The following is a 23,780-nucleotide window of genomic DNA, read 5'->3' as shown; positions in this document are numbered from 1 at the left end:
TTGAGACATGGGTCACGAAAGTTAAATTCTAGACACATTTTTGATGCTCGGCCCACAGCCTTGATGTAGTAATCAAATATATTAAAGAAAGGTTTACACTTTCAATAAAGTACCTAGTGTACTCACCAACTCTTTCAATCTGAAATTCATCCCTTCGATCATCCAGTCCCAAAAGTCTTTGCAAATATATTGTCTGATTAGTATCGTTCACTTCCAGAAAACATATTTTTTTATGATCTCTGAAAGCCTTTTCTAAAAGAAAGTTGTTATTGTCATTATATTGAAATGGCTGATCTCCTGTTGAATAATTCCACTGTACTAGAGCCTGCAGAAGTTGAGTTTCTCCCAAATGTACCATTTTTTCCTGCAGAGTGCAAAGAAAGATTTCTATTTGGAGAGCTGTATGCAAAATCTCAAAGTGAGGTCCACTTAGTTCAATACATGCACTCGCTTCATTTACTGTTTCTGCCGTGGTTATCTGATCTTTATTTTGAAGGGCTGACAAGATTTCATGTTCAGATTCTGAGAAGTACATGATGGATTTATTTTCTATATTCACATGTTCTTGATATGATAGAACGGTATTATTAATCCAAAATTGTGCACATTCCAGAATAGGGTAATCTTTACCACAAAGCTTAATGAAACGTTCAGTTCTTTCTTCCTGCTCAAGTGTGAAAGGTATTGAATCTGTATTAAAAAAAGTACACCACAAAACAGCAGAGATTTTAAATCAAGCGAAAATGGAAAAACATTTTGACTCTGTTTCTTAAATTAACCAATGACTAAAAAAGCCTAAAATATGCTTAAAATTCATCTTTAATTCTTTAATTCAAATAAGATTCCACTCCCATCTCTAGGTCCAATTGGCTGCACGGTTCCAATGAAGCTCTGCATAGGTTTGAAGAATGTTGCCATTAGTAGGGGCACATTAGAATCTGTCAGTCAGAAGCACAAAATGTTCATTTGTTCTACCTAGCAGCTATTGAATTGAATTGAATCCTTTATTTGTCATTCAGACCTTTCGGTCTGAACGAAATGTTGTTGCCTGCAGCCATACGTAATAATAACAACACCCAATAAACACAAATTAACATCCACCACAGTGAGTTCACCAAGCACCTCCTCACTGTGATGGAGGCAAAAGTCTTAGAGTTACTGTCTCTTCCCTCCTCTTCTCCCTCTGCGCTGAGGCGATACCCCACCGGGCGATGGTAAGTCAGTCCCGCGGTTCAAGCTCCGCGGCCCGGGGGTGGTCGAAGCTGCCGCCCTCCAGTCCAGCGGACGCAGCTGTTGCCACGGGAGCTCCGGAAAACAGGCACCAGCCTATGACCTGCGAGCTCCCGACGATGTCGTCCTCTGGCCTGCGGCCGAGCCCCGGATTCAGGTCGCCGCCGCCAGAACGCCGTCTCAGCTACTGGTAATTCTTCAATTTGCATTTCCATTTTCTGTAGACCCATTTCATGTTCATTTGCCAAACCAACTTCCACCCTTTTCCCCTGCTCCATCACACCTATGATCATTAAATTCTCACAGACTCGTTTTTTTGCGTGCCTTTGTCCTTTCTCTACCTCTAAAATTGCTTAGAACTTCTCAAATTCACTACAGTCTATCGATCCTAATGATTCAAGATTCAAGAGAGTTTATTGCCATGTGTCACAGATAGGACAATAAAATTCTTGCTTTGCTTCAGCACAACAGAATATAGTAGGCATGAATGATAACCTGAAATTATCAGACAGATCATATTGTCCATCCACTCAGTCTGCCAACCATACTAATCCAATCAGGAAACAATGCTGATCCTCCTTAATGAAGAGTCATACCATGCAGTACATGAATAGCAACAGAGCCTAGGCAGTCCTAAGGCCCTACTTCAGAATGCCCCTCTGCCAACTCACTTCTGTTAAAGGCCTTTAAACTTAAAAATATATATATAATCAGGGACGTGTGGAATCAAGCCCTTTGGTCCAACCTGCCCACACCAAACATATGTCCTGTCTGCACGTGTCACCTGCTCTCATTTGATATACATGTCTAATTGTACTTTAAATGTTGCGATAGTCTCTGCCTCAATTACCTCCTTTGGCAGCTCGTTCCATACACCCGCCACCCTTTGTGTGAAAAAGTTACCCCTCAGATTCCTATTGAATCTTTTCCCTTTCACCTTAAACCTATGTCTTCTGGTTCTTGATTCCCCTACTGTTGGCAAGAGACTCTGTGAGCCTACCCAATCTATTCCTCCCATGATTTTATACACCTCTGTAATCTCATCCTCCCACACTCCAAGGAATAGATTCCCAGCCTGCTCAACCTCTCCTTATAGCTCAGACCCTCGAGTCCCGACAACATCCTCGTAAATCTTCTCTGTACCCTTTCTAACTTGGCAACATCTTTAAAAGCCAATAGGCTAATATATTTTATTTGAACAATAAAAATGTTTAACTAAAACTAGATTTCTAGAAATTCATCAAAAAACATTTAACGTAAAGAAAAATAATTAAACCGCTTACCTTCACTTACCTTTCTACTCAAGGTCAGTAATCTCATTGAAATTAACAGGTTCACAAGATTGTCTGACATTAATCCAAGAGGATGAAATCAGTGCACTTGGTCTTTCTTAATACCACTGTACTCCACCCACTAACTGAGTAGCACAACCAGTGACAAAGAAAGAAGTCAGATTATCCAACATAGAAACTCTGAGTAATGGCTAGTGAAATCCTTCTTAATACAGTTCTAGCTTCAGATACCATCTGAGCAGCATTATTTTTACTTATTTCAGCCCCATTGTATTTGGCCTTTTGTTAACCATCTATGTTTGAACAGACATCCATAATGTGTTTAATATCAATCCTCCAATTTCAAGTAATACCCCTCTACCTCTCTCTCTTTCCCCTTCCCGCAGCCCTCCGCTGTGCATTCACTTCTCCCACCACCTCACTCCTATCCCCTCCCACACGTTTTCACCTCCCATCCCCAAGTCCTATATTTCTCTTTTACCGCTACCCCCCCCCCACCCCCTTCCCCTGCACTCTTCCCTCCCGCTTACCATTCAGTTACTCCACCCATCTGCTAATCATCCCACATTACTTGCCAGGCTTTGCCCCACCCCCAAACCTCTTTCCACCCCCTAATCTGTCAGTCTGAAGAAGGGTCCCAACACAAAATGTTGTCTGTCCATTTCCTCCAATTATGTTATCTGACCTGACAAGTTTTACACTTTTAGATTGTTTTTACTCCTTGCAATTGCCACTGAAATGCTGAAATAATTCAGCAGGTCAGGCAGCATCTTTGGAGAACATGGATAGGTGTCGTGCTGGGCAGGACCCTTCTTCAAACCGAAGAAGTCTGAAGAAAGGTCCTGACCTGAAATATTGCCCATCAGTGTTCCCCAGTGATGCTGCTTCACCCACCGAGTTACACCAGCACATTGGGTCTTGTTTTTACTACATATTAATTGGTACCAATTTGGCAAAATGCTAATTAACTTGGCTCCCACTGTCATTTGTTTCAACACCTGTTAATTTCATTGACCAGATTTCCTTTCTTATTGGATATCAAAAGGAGGGAGAGATTGCAGCTCTCTTCTTTTCTCTTTCCCTCAGGTTAATTTATAATTTGGTACCAATTTAAGTGCAAAATATATCCAATTTCTAGCATTCATGTTTTTCCTACTCTGATAACTTACCAGTTATTACTGGAAGATTTCCTTTTTCTTCAGATTCTCGTTTATATTCAGCGAATATCTGCAGAAATGCCTGTACAGAAATAAAACAAAATTGTTTCTAGCACTTTACTTTGATCCAAAACAATAACTGGGAAAGCTTTTACATGCGCCTTTACTACCATGGCAATGAAAGTTAACTCCACATCACAATTACTTTAGCACTGTACAAATTGTCTGTACACAATTTTGTAAACTAGATTGTCTGGTAAATTGAGTAACGTATTTGTTAACCAAATATACCGGAGGAATGCAAAATGGTGGCTTGTGATTTGATATAACATTGGTGACGGCAATGCTGATTTACCAAAGCCAATACGAAATGGAGTTGCAACAGTAAAGATAACACTGCGTATTAATGCATTGCATAATTAGCTGCAAAAAGAGCTAATATTTTTTGCAGATTTAAAAATCTGCAAAAAAATGTTCTCTTCCACCATGAGCCCCCTTTCTTTTGCTGTTTACATATATCCTCAATGACTTCTAACTTTAAAACTATAAAACTCTACCCTGAGCAGAATGTGCTGGTTCCAAAGGAAAAAAAAAGTCAATTAATCACAGCCATCTTCAAAAGAAAAGCTACAAATGATCAATCTCCTTGTGAAAGTGGAAGTAGTTGGAGACAATACAAGAAAGTATTGTGGCAGAGGAATGATCCAAGGAATGTAAAAAGGACTGGTTGTCTCAAAATGCTGATCGGGGTGGGAATAGCAAGAGATCTCTGATGATGGCATTATGTTGAATTTGAGGAAATTACGAGATTGATTGATTGAATTTTGAGCTTGATGAGATGGAAGGCAGGGATAAAGAGAACCCTGATCAGAACCCTTCTCTAGACAGATTGGGGGGTGGGGTAGAAAAAGCTGAAAGAGAGAGAAGGGACAGGACAGGCAAGTGATAGGTAAATCCAGTGATGAGGGTGGGGTTTCATAGGCTGATGGTTGGATAATTCCTATTGAGGTTGTGCTGCGTAGTTTCACAAGGTTAATTCCCGGGATGCCGGGACTGTCATATGCTGATAGAATAGAGCGGCTGGGCTTGTATACTCTGGAATTTAGAAGGACGAGAGGGGATCTTATTGAAACATATAAGATTATTAAGGTTTGGACACGCAAGACGCAGGAAACATGTTGGGGATGTCCAGAACCAGGGTCCACAGTTTAAGAATAAGGGGTAAGCCATTTAGAATGGAGATGAGGAAAAACGTTTTCACAGAGGGTTGTGAATCTGTGGAATTCTCTGCCTCAGAAGGCAGAGGAGGCCAGTTCTCTGTATGCTTTCAAGAGAGAGTTGGATAAAGCTCTTAAAGATAGCGAAGTCATGGGATATGGGGAAAAGGCAGGAACGGGGCAGAGTGTGGATGATCAGCCATGATCACAGTGAATGGCGTTGCTGGCACGATGGACCGAATGGCCTACTCCTGCACCTATTGTCCATAAAGGCCAGAGACGAAAAGAGAAATGTGAGATAAGGATAGATAACGTGCGAATTGCGAAATCAGATGAAGAAATATAGGTGGAAGGAGAGGGGAAAGGTGAGAAATGGGTTTGAGTCCAGGTGGGGCACAGAGGGGAAAAGGGGAAGGAGATGTAAAAGGGTTGTTTGTACGTTAGTTACCTAAATTTCGAGAATTTAATGTTCATACCGTTAGGTTGTAAGCTGCCTAAGCAGATAATGAGGTGTTATTCCTCCAGTTTGCATATGGCCTCACTCTGATATTGGAGGCCTAGGACAGAAAGCTCAGTGTTGGAATGGAAAGGGGAGTTAAAATAGTTAGTGACTGGGAGAACCTAAGCTCTCGGCAGAATGCATTTGGTGACCCCGACGTGGTCTCCTTTACAGCGACAGGATACTACATAGACTTGGTGACCATTTCGCTGAACACTTGCGCTCTGTACGTGTACTGCTGGATGGATTCTAAATAGAAATACACTCTTATTTTTCACTTTACATTAGCTATGGTACTTGTGTATGGCCTGATTGTACTCATGTGTAGTATTATTTGTCTGGATAGCATACAAAAAAAAACATTTTAATGTATGTCAGTACATGTGACAAGAACAAATCAATACCAATTTCAGCATAGTTTTCCCATAATTATATGGCATTAAATAACTTACCTCGAGTCATGTAATATGAGTTATTAATTATCAAAGTGAAACATGTCATTAGATTGGTTTAATTGTCCATTACCTCATACATTTCAGTTTCTTCGTGATGAAGCACAACAAAAACAGTAGCTAGCTCGCGTTGTAAGTTCATTTCAATGAAATTCATCATTTCTTCAGTGAAAAGCTTTGCCATTTTTCTTGGACTGAGTCCTAATTCTGCATCATTTGTTGCAGGAAATGCAATTGAATTAATACCATCTTCTTTTGCAAGCTCCAAACATTTACAAATAACCGTCCTCAAAAACTTTAGGAGAAAAAAAAGTATTTCAGTACAACTATATTAAATAACATGATAAATTTATGGATAAAATATATTATGAACAAATGTTTACCTTTTCTGATTCTGTTTTTGAATCAGGAGAAAATACTGCGTGATACACATATTTGCAATTCAAAAGAAATCCTGATGTTTTTAACACTTCACCTAAAGGCATTAATGCCATTGGTGCAATTCTACGAAGCTCCATTTGAAGTTCTGGACCAGCTTTTCTTCCAATAGCTCTAGACATTCTGAGAGCATCCAGATTTAGATCTCTTGCTAGTGCATTCACAATCACATCAGTCTGTTTTGAGGCAAAATATCCAATAAGTTGGTTCTTGTTTGTTGATACTAAGCGGATTAAATTCCCTTACATATTCACAAAACTTTAAGACTGGAACTTCGTACCCAAATCCAATTGCACCTGGATATCGCGCAAAGGGGCCCAGACACAGAATCTGTGTGTAATTTACTCAAGCATCATGCAATATTTCCCCTCCCCTTTATTCTTATTGAGAGTTAGACGCGCCTTCATAATTGCCTGTACAACCCAATGGGCACCTGTCCTTGGGGCCCAATGCAGCTATTTATCAGGCAGCAGCTGACCATCTGTCATTAAAGTGACATTTATTCACCATTAACCTGTACCCTAATGTGTAGTTTAAAGTACTATGGCTCTAAAAACCTCATTACCACTTTGATTAAAAAAAAATAGAAAGGCAAAAACTGACTCCCCTTGACACCAAGGCACCATTTGATCAGGTTTGTGATCAGTAGTTCCTTATGAAATTAAAACCAGCAGAAATGAAGGGAATAGTTCTTCAATAGCTGGCATCACATTAAGAACAAAGCAAGATGGTTGTAGCAGTGAGAGTGCACACATTCCAAACCCATGACACCACCACAGGAACACCTCAAAGAATTGTCCAAGTTGTTGTGAAAAGCAAAACCATCTTTTGCTACTTTGCATTCTCACTAACAAAGTCAGAAGTGGGGTTGTTCATCAAAATGAGCGCATAGTTCCACTCATAACTACTTTAAAAACATAGAATTTGACCAGAAACTTAATTGTACAATCCACACAGAGCAACTTCCCCAATTACCTTCTCCAAGTAAATATGATCACCTTTTCCTTCAATTATTCTCATAGTACATTAAAAATTGTATCAACAGTACATCTTGCTCTTACACAAGAACATCTCATCATGCTTGCACCCAGTTCCCACTCTGATTGAGATGATATCTGATCCTTTTCCAACTCTTCCTTCTTTTTTTTTTAAACTTCCTTTTCAGAATAGGTTAATGATTTGTATTCACCACGGATTCCCACATCTAACTGCTCCTTCTAACCGGCTTCCTATCAGGGTATCACCCCATAGGTTTGTCCATCCCTGTCACAACTGCTCTAATGCTGTTACTTGTAAAAACAGTGTTTCCAATGGGTTTTTTTTTTTAATCATAGATCCAGCAATGACAAAAAATATATATTTCAATGTCACAATAATGTCTGACTTGGAGGGTGCATCTGCTGCTCCAGTGCTACTTGATGATAGAGGTCACAGTTTTGGTAGGTGCTGCCATACTCCCTGGGAAAGTATCTACAATGCATTTTGTAGATAGTACACATTGCTGTCATTGTGTTGTGGGTGGAGTGATTGAACAGTTAAGATGGTTGATGAGATGCCAATCAGTGTCTCATCTGCATTCCCAGGCTCCAAGCACAAATTCGCTCCTCTATCTTTGAGCCTTCACCCTGGTTACCACCCTCTTGTTTTTAACTTAGGTATAAAATGCTTTGTGATTTTACTTAAGCCGACTCACCAAAGCCATTCTGTGGTGCCTTTTGGTCCTTCCAATCGCCTGCTTGAGTTCATTCCTCTTTTCTTTATATTCCTCAAAGGCCCTGTCTGATTCCATCCTCTTAAAACTTACATGATCTTCCTGTTTCTTTCTGACTAACTTTACAACCTCTCTAGTCATCCAAGGTTCCCTTACTTTGCCATCTGCCTTACTGGAACAAGCCGGGTCGAAGACTTTGATAAACGCCTATAAATAAGTCCACATGTCATATATGGACTTACCCAATAATGACTGCTCGCAATGTATCCTCAAGTACTGCCTAAACGTTTTGTGGTTTGCTCCAATGGGGGTACCTTCCCACAAGTTCCAGCCAGCTCCCTATTCAAATCTGTCTTAAACCTTAAAGTGTGTAGGAAGGAACTGCAGATGTTGGTTAAACCGAAGATAGACACAACAGGCTGGAGTAACTCAGTGGGACAGGCAGCATCTCTCATTAATCTGTTCCAATGTGTATTTAATAGCAACAATTTATTATTCAAAATCCCTGAAGCCAAACAGATATACGTTGTAGCTGTATAGCTAAAAGCTAAACATTTTTAAACAAGATGGGAGAAAGGTTAACTTTATATGAATTCTGAGAAAATATAACTTTTAAATGAACCATCTAACCTGTTGTAAAGAGGAAATGGAACTAGGCCTCACCTAACTAAGCCAAGTGCAATAAAGGACCAGCTTGCTAAATTAAGGATGTTTAAGAAGGATAATGGAACAGTTGTGTCTCATTTACCCAATTCCAGAATGAATGAGTCACGAGAATCCCGAGCATTGACAAACCTCTAGCTCAAAAGAAACAGTATAAAAAGGGACTATCAAGGACAATAAATCAGGAACGACCATTGCAGGAGGAATACCCTGGGTTTGTAACTTGGAGAAGATTGTAAACCCTCATCGGAGTGAGCCTTGTCAGTTTACCTTGAATGGATAGTATTTAAGTCCATGTCTTATAGCTTGTATAGCATTAGTACAATGAGTGATGTTACAATGTTGAATCAAATGTGGAGTTATTGCACATGAATTGGATTAAGTAACATGGTAATATGTCCATGTAACCCGAGTAGTAACAAAGGTGAAGTTGTACAAACCTTAGTTTGAGTGTTTCATTGCAAGACATGTCAGTTGATACCCTATAGAGGCAATACGGACAACTATATCCTGAAATAGGATGACTGGTGCAAATCTTCAAAATCTATTCAATAACAATAGTTGCTCTATTCCATTATAATAAATCAGTAGACTATATGAAGATATCTTTATGGCTTAAAAGTTTATAAAAAAATGAATTTAAACTGAACATACGTTCTGTTCTGCTATATTTTCTCTCTTGATTTCCAAATGAAGATTCTGGAATTCAAATACATCACGTATGCAGTTTGGAACATAAGCCATGCTGAGCAAACGTTTTTGGTCTGTATGTCCAAATATATTGTTACATGCACTTTCCATTGCTATAGTTATTGCCTCATTGGAGTTCACAAGACTGACCTGCTTCAAAGGGTCTGTGCTTAGCCACATTGCATCAAAAGATTTAACTGTATTTACTATCAACTCTGCACATCTTTGCAATGGGAAATTATGCTCAAGACCCACTGCAGGAATGGCAATTGAAGTCATTCCTAATTCATTTGCTAGCACAAGGCTGTTTCTGATGGAATAAATAAGCAGACGGTCACTATCTTCTTTTGGATGCTCATTCCAAACAGGTCCCACGGCATGAATAACCTTTTTACATGGAAGGTTTCCAGGTCCTGTGACAACTGCGGTACCTACTGGTACTGCACCATGCGTTTGTACAAGGTTTTCACATTCAGCTTCATATTCCTGTCCAGCTTTCTTTGCCAGAGCATGGGAAACTGCATGATGATGCTGCAAATATTCATTGGTACTATTCACTATTGCATCTACTTCATGTTGTATCAGGTCATCCGAGCAGACAAAAATACGAAACCCTTCTGGTAGGATCTTCAGATATCTGACTCCAGTAGGCAAAGCAGTCATTATAGACAATGATTTGTTAATAGGAATTGAAAATGTAGTAATCGATTCTTTCCCACCTGCTGGCTGTAGGTTTTCATTTGTACAGATTGCAGCAATACAATCAAATTTCAATTTAATGATTTCACACAACATGGATCTATTATCTTCTACAAACTTGACAAAATAATTTTCAAGTGGAATCTCTATGCACATTTCTTGCTGGCTCGTGTCTTCAATGCTGTGTTCACCTATTTAGAAAAAAGGAATTAAAACCAACCTTCCTGGAATTAGTTGCTTTCCATCTAACCTTTCCTACACATATGTACTATTTTAGGCATCAAGTCACAGTACTTCTAACTTTATGTGTTTAGTAGTCTCCTAGAAATAGCAAAAAGATAAATCAGAAAAATACTTTAGGCCAGTGAGAGGAAAATAAATCTGGAAAGTGCACTCAAAACATCAGCCATGATCGGGGGTGCAGTGCTGCAGAAGCACACCGGAGCACCGCTCCAGCACCTCTTAAAAAAAAAGCCTAAATAAACAGCGAGGAATTTTAATTAGTGGGGAATTTAACAGCGGATTTTAACACTGATTATTTGTTCGTTGACACAATGGATGTGAAATGTTACCGTGCTCGCTGGGTACATTAATAACAGCTCGTCCAATGCCAATGGAGCACTACCTGATACTTTGTCGTGATAAGAGCGATACATGGAGACCCGTTTGTAATATCCAAACAGATGCCAGCACTCCGAATATCCCACCTCCACCTGTAACTCCTGGAGACGCGGGCTGCTCACGCGCTACTGAACAGAATTTAGTGAATGGCCACGCACCGAGTTTCGGAGGCCCTGTGTGTGGGCGTGGATTCAATGCCCGCTTTCTCACCCAACCAAGTGCATCTTCCCTGTGATGTGAAGGGGAGGGAGAGTTTGATTCCCCGCTGCCACACTGTGAGGGGAACAAAGGGGAGGGTGTGGTAATGGCTGCCCCTGGAGCTGCGCTGCCCAGGGAGGGAGGGGGGAGTGATCCGCGTCTGCGGGGAGACCCCTGCATAAAGACCCCCAACTGCAGCACATAGATCCCCGCACCCCAACTCACACACACCCCACCACCTCTCCACCCATGACCAGCCTCCCTCACCACCTTCCCCACACAGACCTCCCCCTACCCTCACCACCCCTCCCGCACCAGGACCACAAGAGTTGCTTAGATCCCTGAACACATATTGCGCCTGACCCTTTGTGGAAATTACTGTGAAACATCTCATTGGTGGCATTTGGTGAGTGGGTAATTACTTGTAAATTGGTAAAATACATGACTGCCGTATTTTCCTTTACTTGCTTGATAATTATATTTCATGATAATTAGTGAGTGCAACCGTGCCCTTCAGCCCACTACATTTATTCTGAACATCATGCCAATCATTTATAATGCCACTTGCCTGCATTAATTCCATATCCCTCAATGCTCTGCTCCTTTAGCAACCTAATCAGCTGCCTCTTAAACGTTATCACTATTCCTCCACTACCACCTCCTCTGGCAGCTCATTTTGCAAATGATACTACTATTTGTGTTAAAAATGTACCCCTCTAAATCACATCCATCTCACGTTAATTCTATGCCCTTTTAGACATCCATTGCATGTAAAACTGACACTGGCTATCCACTCTATGGACACCTCATAATTGTGTATGTCTCACGACTTCCTGTGCTCTGGCGAAAACAGATCCAGCCTACCCAATCACTCCTGATAACCCAAACTGTCCAAAACAGGGTACAAACTTGTGAATCTTTTCTGTATCTTCTCTAGCTTAATCACATTATTTCTGTAATGTGGTAACTGTGTCTCAGTACACTTGACAAAAACAATATCGGAACTATAATTGTGGCCCAATCAACATTTTATACAACTGTAATATGATATTCCAGCTCGTATTCTCAATGCCTTGGCCAATAAATGCAAGCAGGCCTTATGCCTTCCATATCATCTTGTCTACGCTGTAGTCCCACTTTCAGGAAACTATGCACTTGTACCCTAGGTCTCCCTGTTCAACAGCACTCCCCAGGGCTCTGCCATTCACTGTGTATGTCCTGCAATAGTTTAACTTTATGATCACTTTGAGCTTCTTTACTACATCTGAAATCAGACTAGGTCTCTGTATTGAAATATCTCTGTGACAATTGGAACGACGTGGTCATCTTTTTAGTTGAAGGATTAGTCAAGGAAGCAAGTGTCAAGAGAGTTAAAGGTGTTTTATTGTCATATGCGTAGTTATACGAGTAAGAAGCTCATAACATTTGCCATTTTCTTCCAAAATCCTCAGATGTTATCCAAGCTGAAAAAACTATTTTGTTTCTAATTATTTTTAATGTCAACAATACAGCTCTTTGCCATCAAATTTTAAAGGCTAATGCTAAGCATTAGTCTTTCCTCTCACTTTATTATCTGACCATCATAGGATTGACACCTAGTCTTTTTAGTTTATTATTATAGGTATCACTGCACTAACCCACAGAAACTAAAAGGTTCCATGTCCTCTTCTTTTTTCTGGGCCAAGAACATTTGGACCAACAATTACCTATACATTTTTTTTTTTTTAACGAAATATGCAAAATCTTATAGGCAATTGAGCTGAAACATTAACTTTACCTTTCTGTCCCAAGTCTTCAGTTCCTAATTCATCAGTTTCCTCGTTGTCTGACATCTGGTCATCTTCCAGAATCATGATAGGTCCATTTTCATCATCAACTGTGACAGCACATAGAAAAGAACAGCAACTTAACAGTGAATAGCCAATAAAGCAGCTGCATGTTAGAATAGTCAATAAGGCAGCATTGATGTTAATATACAAGGTGAAAAAACAATTGGTTGGTGATTAGTTTCTAAATGGAATTTTAAATTTGTCAATAACGTCTTCACTAATATAGGGAGGTAATTTTACTTGGGCACATTTCAACAGTATTTACCAGGCAGCATGGTGATGCAAATTGTAGTGCCATTGCCTCACAGAAGTGGAGTCCCAGATTCAATCTTAACCTCGAGCAGTGTCTGTGTGGAGTTTGTATGTTCTCCCCATGACCACGAGGTTTCATGGAGCTGGTTTGGTTATAGTTTTAAAGATACAGCATGGAAACAGGTCCTTCAGCCCACCGAATTTGTGCCGATCAGTAATCCCCACACATACTAACACTATCCTATATACACCGAGGACAACTTACAATTATACCAAGCCAAGTAACCAACAAACCTGTATGTTGTGGCGCCATCTTGTGGCCGAGCCACTTTGGTCTCGAAACGTTGTTCGTCGAGCTCGAACTCTCATGTGAACTGGCGTGATTTGGGCCTGACGGGGTGCAGCAGACGACGGGACTAACTTTCACTTGACAGTCAACACGTTAACACACGCACCTTGCCCTTTTGTACTAATATTAAACTGAGTGTTTAAATATTAAACTGAGTGTTTATATAGCATGCAAACCTCTTCAGTGGTGACCCACACAATCCAAAACAGCCTCTTTTGGATTACATCATGCCTGGAGGAGACAACCCAGATCGGCAGAAGACAGTTCCACTCAAACTGCCCACCTACTGGACATCACAGCCCCAGGTGTGGTTTGAACAAGCCGAAGCCCAATTCCACATCCGCCAGATAACTATTGACGTCACCAAGTACATATTGGAAGTTGAGTTTCCAATTGCAGAGGGATGCACAGAGACGAAGGGAAAGAGAAAAAAAAAGTTCAATAAATAACAAATATAGTGCAGTAATAATCTAATATTTTGCCGTTCAGAGCTCAGAGCTTATTTGTTGTTGTGTTTAATAGCCTGATGGCTGTAGAGAAGAAGCTGTTCCTGAACCTGGACGTTACAGTTTTCCGGCTCCTGTACCTTCTTCCCGATGGCAATGTTGAAGGGAGTGTGCGGCTAGGATGGTGTGGGTCCTTGAAGATTTTGGCTGCCTTTTTGAGGCTGCGACTATGATAGATCTCTTCGACGGTGGGGAGGTCAAAGCCGGTGATGAACTTGGTAGTGGTCACAACTTTTTGTAGTCTTTTCCGCTCCTGGCCATTCAAGTTGCCGAACCAGGCCACGATGCAATCAGTCAAATGCGCTCTACCGTGCACCTGTAGAAGTTTAGGAGAATCCTCTTTGACAGGCCAAATCTCCGTAATCTTCTCAAGTCCACAATCAGTTCCTTGGTCTCACTGATGTTGAGAGCCAGGCTGTTGTGTTGGCACCATTTGGTCAGTCGGACGATCTCACTTCTATACTCTGACTCATCCCCATCTGTGATTCGTCCAACCATAGTGGTGTCGTCAGTGAACTTGTAGTTCACATTATGTCCGGCTACGCAGTCATGGGTATAGTGAGTAAAGCAGGGTGATGAGCATGCAGCCTTGAGGTGCTCCCATACTATTTGTTATTGAGGATGAAGTGTTTCCGCCAATTCAAACAGACTGTGGTCTGTGGATGAGGAAGTTGAGTTTCCAATTGCAGAGGGATGCGCAGAGACCCAGTTTGGTGAGCTTGGTAACCAGCTTTTTAAAAAAAATGTTTTAATTATTTATCAAAAAATTTATTCAATTATTAAAAATAATATTTACACTACAATAAAACAAGCCAGAACCTACCACCATAATACAATACAAACATGTATCCATAATAAACTACTATACAACTATGATACAATCCTTATTGAGGATACATTCAACACCCTGCGGGTGCCCACAGACAGGGCGTATATTCCCTTTCTAATCCCACCCGGGCACGGACATAACCCCGGAAAAGGGGCAGGCAGCTGGCTCGGGTAGAGCCCTCCACCGTCTGGCGCCGTGACTCGCGGATGGCCAGCTTGGCCAGGCCCAGGAGCAACCCAACCAGGACATCTTCAGCCCTACCCTCTCCCCTACGCACAGGGTGTCCAAAGATGAGGATGGTGGGTGAAAAATACAGCCAGAGGCAAGGAGCATACCCTTTAGATATTCAAACAGTGGCTGCAGCCTCACGCACTCCAAGTACACGTGGTACACAGACTCTTCCAGCCCGCAAAAGTGGCAGGCGGCTGGCGAGTCTGTGAACCGCGAGAGAAACAGGTTGCAGGGAACACCTCGGTGCAATACCCTCCGCCCCAGGTCCCCAATGTAGAGGGGGAGAATCCCTGCGTAGACCCCCCTCGCGACCGGAAGGCAACACTGACCGCCACTTGGTGTCCGGACGGTGGACCAGGGCGAGGAAGTGCAGGGTGTGGAGGAGGAGCCTGTACAGGACACGCCTCCCTGCGTCTTGGAGGGAGACGAAGGGTGTCGAGGAAAGGCGGCTCAAATTGTGTGGGACCGGCTCCCGGGATGGATTACGGCGCCTGGGTCCGATTAGTACTTCCGGCTGAGCGGGGGCTTGCTCAACCACAAGTACTCCACACGTTTGAGCCCCCCGGTCACCCGGTGGGGTGGGACAAGGGCCGGCTGCTCTCACGCCCGGGCCGTCACCCTCCGCCGGCGGAGGTGGGGCCCGGTCAATGGCAACCAGGTTCCAGACTCTCAACAAGTCCCTGTAGAAGCCGGGCATCCCCATCAGGACCGCACGGCTGACCCCCACCATCGGGATCCGCGTATGGTAACCAGCTTTTTTTTTTTTTTTTTCTTAATCAAAAAATTTATTCAATTATTAAAAAAAATATTTACACTACAATAAAACAAGCCAGAACCAACCACCATAAATACAATACAAACATATATCCATAATAAACTATTATACAATTATGATACAATCCTTATTGAGGATACATTCAACACCTTGCGGAGCCCAGCGGTCCCGGAACTCTCTCAGGGTGCCCACAGACAGGGCGTATTCCCTTTCTAATCCCACCCGGGCACGGACGTAACCCCGGAAAAGGGGCAGGCAGCTGGCCCGGGTAGAGCCCTCCGCCGTCTGGCGCCGTGACTCGCGGATGGCCAGCTTGGCCAGGCCCAGGAGCAACCCAACCAGGACATCTTCAGCCCTACCCTCTCCCCTACGCACAGGGTGTCCAAAGATGAGGATGGTGGGTGAAAAATGCAGCCAGAAGGCAAGGAGCAGCCCCTTTAGATATTCAAACAGGGGCTGCAGCCTCACGCACTCCAAGTACACGTGGTACACAGACTCTTCCAGCCCGCAAAAGTGGCAGGCGGCTGGCGAGTCTGTGAACCGCGAGAGAAACAGGTTGCAGGGAACACCTCGGTGCAATACCCTCCTCCCCAGGTCCCCAATGTAGAGGGGGAGAATCCCTGCGTAGAGGGACCCCCACCGGGGACCCCCCTCGCGACCGGAAGGCAACACTGACCGCCACTTGGTGTCCGGACGGTGGACCAGGGCGAGGAAGTGCAGGGTGTGGAGGAGGAGCCTGTACAGGACACGCCTCCCTGCGTCTTGGAGGGAGACGAAGGGTGTCGAGGAAAGGCGGCTCAAATTGTGTGGGACCGGCTCCCGGGATGGATTACGGCGCCTGGGTCCGATTAGTACTTCCGGCTGAGCGGGGGCTTGCTCAACCACAAGTACTCCACACGTTTGAGCCCCCCGGTCACCCGGTGGGGTGGGACAAGGACCGGCTGCTCTCACGCCCGGGCCGTCACCCTCCGCCGGCGGAGGTGGGGCCCGGTCAATGGCAACCAGGTTCCAGACTCTCAACAAGTCCCTGTAGAAGCCGGGCATCCCCATCAGGACCGCACGGCTGACCCCCACCATCGGGATCCGCGTATGGTAACCAGCTTTTTTTTTTTTTTTTTTTTTATTAATCAAAAAATTTATTCAATTATTAAAAAATAAATATTTACACTACAATAAAACAAGCCAGAACCCACCACCATAAATACAATACAAACATATATCCATAATAAACTATTATACAATTATGATACAATCCTTATTGAGGATACATTCAACACCCTGCGGAGCCCAGCGGTCCCGGAACTCCCTCAGGGTGCCCACAGACAGGGCGTATTCCCTTTCTAATCCCACCCGGGCACGGATGTAACCCCGGAAAAGGGGCAGGCAGCTGGCCCGGGTAGAGCCCTCCGCCGCCTGGCGCCGTGACTCGCGGATGGCCAGCTTGGCCAGGCCCAGGAGCAACCCAACCAGGACATCTTCAGCCCTACCCTCTCCCCTACGCACAGGGTGTCCAAAGATGAGGATGGTGGGTGAAAAATGCAGCCAGAAGGCAAGGAGCAGCCCCTTTAGATATTCAAACAGTGGCTGCAGCCTCACGCACTCCAAGTACACGTGGTACACACTCTTCCAGCCCGCAAAAGTGGCAGGCGGCTGGCGAGTCTGTGAACCGCGAGAGAAACAGGTTGCAGGGAACACCTCGGTGCAATACCCTCCGCCCCAGGTCCCCAATGTAGAGGGGGAGAATCCCTGCGTAGAGGGACCCCCACCGGGGACCCCCCTCGCGACCGGAAGGCAACACTGACCGCCACTTGGTGTCCGGACGGTGGACCAGGGCGAGGAAGTGCAGGGTGTGGAGGAGGAGCCTGTACAGGACACGCCTCCCTGCGTCTTGGAGGGAGACGAAGGGTGTCGAGGAAAGGCGGCTCAAATTGTGTGGGACCGGCTCCCGGGATGGATTACGGCGCCTGGGTCCGATTAGTACTTCCGGCTGAGCGGGGGCTTGCTCAACCACAAGTACTCCACACGTTTGAGCCCCCCGGTCACCCGATGGGGTGGGACAAGGACCGGCTGCTCTCACGCCCGGGCCGTCACCCTCCGCCGGCGGAGGTGGGGCCCGGTCAACGGCAACCAGGTTCCAGACTCTCAACAAGTCCCTGTAGAAGCCAGGCATCCCCATCAGGACCGCACGGTTGACCCCCACCATCGGGAACCGCGTATGGTAACCAGCTTTTTTTTTCTTTTTTTTTTTTTTTTTTTAATCAAAAAATTTATTCAATTATTAAAAAATAATATTTACACTCCAATAAAACAAGCCAGAATCCACCACCATAAATACAATACAAACATATAGGGATGATGGTATTAAACGCCGAGCTGTAGCCTGTAGTCTATAAACACCAGCCTGCGTAAGTGTTTTTATTGTCCAAGTGGTCCAATGCGGAGTGGAGAGCCAGTGAAATTGCATCCTCCGTTGACCTGTTGTGGCGGTATGCAAACTGTAGTGGGTCGAATGTCTTGTAAAGGCAGGAGTTGATGTGCACCACAAAGCACTTCATCAGCACAGACGTAAGTGCCACTGGTCGATAGTCATTGAGGCACGTCACCTTGCTCTTCTTGGTATTATTGATGCTCTCTTAAAGCAGGTGGGAATGAATGAATGAATAAGTTTATTGGCCATGTACACATACAAGAAATTTGCCTTGGTGCTCTGCTCTCAATAATCACGACACACAGTAACAATTAAGAATGACACATTAAACATTAATAATAGAACATTATAGTTTAAACATGTGAATGAAATAAAATACCAGAGCAATAGGAGGCTACAGACTTTTGGTTTTAGTAGAGCTACTACTCGTGGAAAAAAGCTGTTTTTATGTCTGGCTGTGGCGGCTTTGACAATCCGGAGTTGCCGTCTAGAGGGAAGTGCTTCAATGAGTTTGTGGCCAGGGTGAGAGGAGTCAAAGATGACCTTACTCGCTCGCTTCCTGGCCCTTACAGTTCGTCAATGGGGGGGAAGGTTACAGCCAACAACCTTCTCAGCTGATGGGCCAATTCGCTGCAGCCTCCGGATATCATGCTTGGTGGCTGAGCCAAACCAGATCATGATGGACAAGGTGAGGACAGACTCTGCGATGGCCGTATAGAATTGGACCATCATTGCCTGTGACAGATTGTGTTTCCTCAGCTGCCACAGGAAGTACATCCTCTGTTGTGCCTTCTTGACTGTGGAGTTGATGGTGCCCCCCCCATTTCATGTCCTTGGAGATGTTGGTTCCAAGGAACTTAAAAGACTCCACAGATGTGACTGTGGTCTTATAGGCAATCCGTGCATGAGTAGTCCATTCAGCCCTTCAAGGCAGCACCGCCATTCAATGTGATCATGGCTGATCATCCACAATCCGTACCTCGTTCCTGCCTTCTCACCATATTCCCTGACTCCGCCCTATCAAGCTCTCTCTTGAAAGTATCCAGAGAACCGGCCTCCACCGCCCTCTGAGGTTGAGAATTCCACAGATTCACAACTCTGTGAAAAAGTGTTTCCTCAACTCCGTTCTAAATGCCTTACCCCTTACAATTCCAATGTTTGCGCCTCACGCAGGCTTGGTGGGGGGGGGGGGGGGGGGGGGGGGGGTATGTAAACTCCAGCGAGAATAAAAGAGGTAAATTCCCTCAGAGAATAAAAGGGTTTGCAATACGTTAAAGAAAGATTCTAGATTGGGGGAACAGAAGTATCATGATGTCGCTGCACCAGTCCTGGTTAGTAGAAGCATATTCCACAGTCTCTTGATTTTCCCGCTGCCTCTGCTTCACGGTCCGCTTTAGGTAGTTGAAAGCCAGCCAGCTGCAGAGCATTGTCTGGGGTTGACTCACACAGCCAGGTCTCGGTAAAGCACAGGGCAGCAGCTCAAGAGAAGTCCTTGTTTGTCTGGCGCAGGAGTTAGTTTGTCCACTTTGTTGTTGAGAGAACGTAGGAAAGAATATACTCGGGAGCGGTGTGCGTAATCCTCATCGCCGGAATCAGGTGAGTGCTCCAGAGTGCTTCCCATGGGTCCTCCTCCATCTCAAGATCTTGAACACAGCCACAACCCTCCAACGGGTACGTCCAAATAATCCAGCGAGTGATAGAAATCCGGAACGATTTTTGGAGATACCGTATGTCTGATGTTAATGCGTACCTCTCCCATGAAAGTGACCTTTGTGGGGTTATCACAGACGACACAAACGGAGAAACACATACAAAACAGCAAGGAGCAGTACACCGTGGCAGCCATCATCAGCACCAGCACAAGCTACAATATCTGAAAACGCTTCCTTATTCAAAATAGCTGAAAAACTAGATTTCTTTTCATCTAATAATAATATCTTGATCTCAGCAAAACAATTTTTGAATATAAAATCTGGGATAAAAATCAGGCATGCGAATAGTGGTGCCAGGTCATAGGAAGCAATATTATCACGCACAAATTAATTTCAATATTGGAATTGGGAATGCCAGATCTTTTGCAGAGATTACACAGAAAATGTGTGGTAGTCCGCAGTCAGGCAAGAAATACCATGTATCTGTATATTGTAACTTCCTACCTTAGGTTAAGCTCGTAAAGGGCAAATAATGATGGATAACCTGAAAGATTTTGTTCGTTGATTGGGAGAGGCACCACACAACTCCAACTAGCAAGTCATCAAAGATGAGCAACCGGGTCAGGGATTATCATTCTAAACCACTCAGCAGGAAATAAGGAGAACCTAGTTGAGATATGACTGTGACATTGTTCATAAGTTCATAAATTCTAGCAGCAGAATTAGGCCCATCTACTCTGTCATTCAATCATGGCTGATCTATCTTTCCCGCTCAACCCTATTCTCATGTATTCACCCCAAAACCCCTGACACCCTTACTAATCAAGAATTTGTCAATCTCCGCCTTAAAAATATCCATGAACTTGGCCTACAAAGCCGTCGGTGGCAATGGATTACACAGATTCATCACGCTCTAACTAAATAACTTTCTAAATGTACATCCTTTTATTCTGAGGCTATGGCCACTGGTCCTAGACTCTCCCACCAGTGGAAAAATCCTCTCCAGATTTACAGCACATTTGGAAAGTGGTGAAATCATTGGACAAAGTCAGCATGGATTTACGAAAGGTAAATCATGTCTGACGAATCTTATAGAATTTTTCGAGGATGTAACTAGTAGCGTGGATAGGGGAGAACCAGTGGATGTGGTGTATCTGGACTTCCAGAAGGCTTTCGACAAAGTCCCACATAAGAGATTAGTATACAAACTTAAAGCACAAGGCATTGGGGGTTCAGTATTGATGTGGATAGAGAACTGACTGGCAAACAGGAAGCAAAGAGTAGGAGTAAACGGGTCCTTTTCACAATGTCAGGCAGTGACTAGTGGGGTACCGCAAGGCTCAGTGCTGGGACCCCAGCTATTTACAATATATATTAATGCTCTGGATGAGGGAATTGAAGGCAATATCTCCAAGTTTGCAGATGACATTAAGCTGGGGGGCAGTGTTAGCTGTGAGGAGGATGCTAGGAGACTGCAAGGTGACTTGGATAGGCTGGGTGAGTGGGCAAATGTTTGGCAGATGCAGTATAATGCGGATAAATGTGAGGTTATCCATTTTGGTGGCAAAAACGGGAAAGCAGACTATTATCTAAATGGTGGCCGATTGGGAAAGGGGGAGATGCAGCGAGACCTGGGTGTCATGGTACACCAGTCATTGAAGGTAGGCATGCAGGTGCAGCAGGCAGTAAAGAAAGCGAATGGTATGTTAGCTTTCATTGCAAAAGGATTTGAGTATAGGAGCAGGGAGGTTCTACTGCAGTTGTACAGGGTCTTGGTGAGACCACACCTGGAGTATTGCGTACAGTTTTGGTCTCCAAATCTGAGGAAGGACATTATTGCCATAGAGGGAGTGCAGAGACGGTTCACCAGACTGATTCCTGGGATGTCAGGACTGTCTTATGAAGAAAGACTGGATAGACTTGGTTTATACTCTCTAGAATTTAGAAGATTGAGAGGGGATCTTATAGAAACTTACAAAATTCTTAAGGGGTTGGACAGGCTAGATGCAGGAAGATTGTTCCCGATGTTAGGGAAGTCCAGGACAAGGGGTCACAGCTTAAGGATAAGGGGGAAATCCTTTAAAACCGAGATGAGAAGAACTTTTTTCACACAGAGAGTGGTGAATCTCTGGAACTCTCTGCCACGGAGTTGAGGCCAGTTCATTGGCTATATTTAAGAGGGAGTTAGATGTGGCCCTTGTGGCTAAGGGGATCAGGGGGTATGGAGAGAAGGCAGGTACGGGATACTGAGTTGGATGATCAGCCATGATCATATTGAATGGCGGTGCAGGCTCGAAGGGCCGAATGGCCTACTCCTGCACCTAATTTCTATGTTTCTATGTTACTCTATCCACGCCTATCACTACTCGGTAAGTTTCAATGAGGTCTACCTCCCATCATCCTTCTAAACTCCAGTGAGTACAGGCCCAGTGCCGTTAACTGCTCATCATATGTTAACCCAATCATTCCTAGGATAATTCTCGTTAACTTCTCTGGACGCTCTTCAACGCCACCACATCCTTCAACAAATATGGGGCCAAAACTGCTCACAATACGGTCTGACCAGTGCCATAAAGCCTCAGCATTACATCCCTGAGTGAAATGTCAAATGAAAGGACCATCGATGAAGATTCCAGATTTTGCTATGCTGCTGGCACTCCGTCAGTGACTCAAAATGGGCGAAGACCCCAACAAATATGGAGAAGGACGTTGCTGCAATTTGCAAATTCAGTCACTTTTAGTAACTTATTTTTCCCTCTTGAAACACATGTATTTTCAACCTATCTTCAGTATTGTCAACAAGAGGAATGGCATGCTCACAATGTAGTCTCCTCTCCATCGGGGGGACATTATTCAGACTGGCTGACTGCGTTACAGTGTTTCCCCATTCAGGCAGCAAAGATAACCTTGAACTTTTGGTTACCTTTCATTTTAATCCACTATTGCACTCCCAATGTGTTAGAATTACCTTCAGAATTAGAAAACAGTATTCCTAAATTCTCTTGAACTGGGAATTACTTACTCATCACTGCGTCATCGAGCCCAGGAATCTAACAGTAAAAATTAGAATGAGCACACTTAGAATAATAAACATAAAGTTACATCAATAAAAAAGACACTTGGGATAGGTATCAACATTCGGTATTTCATAAACATAGATCTTTGGGTCCCAGTCACCTGCCCCCCCCCCCCCCCAACGCAACCCATTCCCCAGCACAATATTCCACCACTAACCTGTTCCCCCAACACAACCCATTCCCCCATAGCAATAATCCACAACTTACCCAAAGGTCTGGGAGAGGGGGGGTTTGGGGAAGGGGAGTGGGGTAGGGGTTGTGGGTTGGGATGTGGGGAAGGTGGGATGTGGGGAAGGGGGGTGTGGGGGAAGGGGGTGTGTGGGGAAGGGGGTGGGGTGTGGGTAAGGGGGGTGGGGGGAAGGGGGTGAGGGAAGGGGAGTGGGGGTGGGGGAAAGGGGGGTAGGGGAGGTGTGGGGATGGGGGTGGGGTGTGGGTAAGGGGGGGAGGGGGAAGCGGGGTGGGCGAAGGAGGGGGTGGTCGAAGGCAGGGTGTGGGGGAAGAGGGGAGTGGGGGAAGAGGGGGCAGGGGAGGAGTTGAAGGGGGGCTGGGGGGTGTGGGTGAAGGGGTGGTGTGGGGGGGGGGGGTGTGGGGGAGGGGCGGTGTGGGGCGGGGGGGCGGTGTGGGGGGGGGGGGGGGTGGGGGAAGGGGGTAGGGGTGGGGGAAGGGGAGGTGTGGGAAGGGGGTGGTCGCAGCAGGCACAGCTCGCACTCTGCTCACCCCGCACCTTCAGCTTTAGGCCTCACAAAACAACTCCCGGTCCCACTCGGATTTCACTCAGAGGCTTCCGGTTCAACTTAACAGCTCTCGGCTCAAGCTGCTTTTTCCCCGCTTGCTGCTCATGGATTCAGCCCTGCCTCCGGGATTTATTCTCCGTGGGTGCCGGAAGGGACGTTACCTTCATGGTGACTGACAGGCGAGAAAACCAATTTGCTGATCTAACGATTTTTTAAACCTTCATAACTTTTCTAATGTTTCACCGATTGGA

At 44.6% G+C, this 23,780-nt stretch overlaps 2 protein-coding genes across 2 annotated transcripts in view; both read right to left on the bottom strand.

The window, feature by feature from the left end:
• Positions 1-10,884, bottom strand: part of LOC129699005 (uncharacterized) — a 35,438-nt gene extending 24,554 nt beyond the window's left edge. The window contains exons 1-4 of the mRNA XM_055638563.1: positions 10,674-10,884; positions 5,921-6,142; positions 3,692-3,761; positions 127-690 (exon numbers count right to left, since the gene is read on the bottom strand). Of these exons, the coding sequence (XP_055494538.1) occupies positions 127-690; positions 3,692-3,761; positions 5,921-6,031 (745 nt within the window). The 5' untranslated portion in view covers positions 6,032-6,142; positions 10,674-10,884. The remainder of the gene's footprint in view (positions 1-126; positions 691-3,691; positions 3,762-5,920; positions 6,143-10,673) is intronic.
• Positions 6,212-22,764, bottom strand: parp9 (poly(ADP-ribose) polymerase family member 9). Its single transcript, XM_055638562.1, has 4 exons — positions 22,741-22,764; positions 12,645-12,743; positions 9,314-10,239; positions 6,212-6,461 (listed from the first exon to the last, which is right to left on the bottom strand). The coding sequence occupies exons 1-4, from the start codon at positions 22,742-22,744 to the stop codon at positions 6,213-6,215; spliced, it is 1,278 nt and encodes a 425-aa protein (XP_055494537.1). The 5' UTR covers positions 22,745-22,764; the 3' UTR covers position 6,212.
• Positions 22,765-23,780: the final 1,016 nt, after the last annotated feature.

This window comes from Leucoraja erinacea, chromosome 7, assembly GCF_028641065.1.
Source record: "Leucoraja erinacea ecotype New England chromosome 7, Leri_hhj_1, whole genome shotgun sequence".
Lineage (NCBI taxonomy): Eukaryota > Metazoa > Chordata > Chondrichthyes > Rajiformes > Rajidae > Leucoraja > Leucoraja erinaceus.
Note: the sequence above shows the minus strand (reverse complement) of the source record. Positions and strands in the feature narration are given on the sequence as shown.

Bases quoted from the DNA above. Each gene is read 5' to 3' on its own strand.
- parp9 (XM_055638562.1), bottom strand. The intron at 10,240-12,644 runs GTAAAGTTAATG...TTTTCTAAATAG, and splicing joins TGAAGACTTGGGACAGAAAG to GTGAACACAGCATTGAAGAC. The intron at 6,462-9,313 runs GTATGTTCAGTT...GCCTCAAAACAG, and splicing joins AAAATATAGCAGAACAGAAC to ACTGATGTGATTGTGAATGC.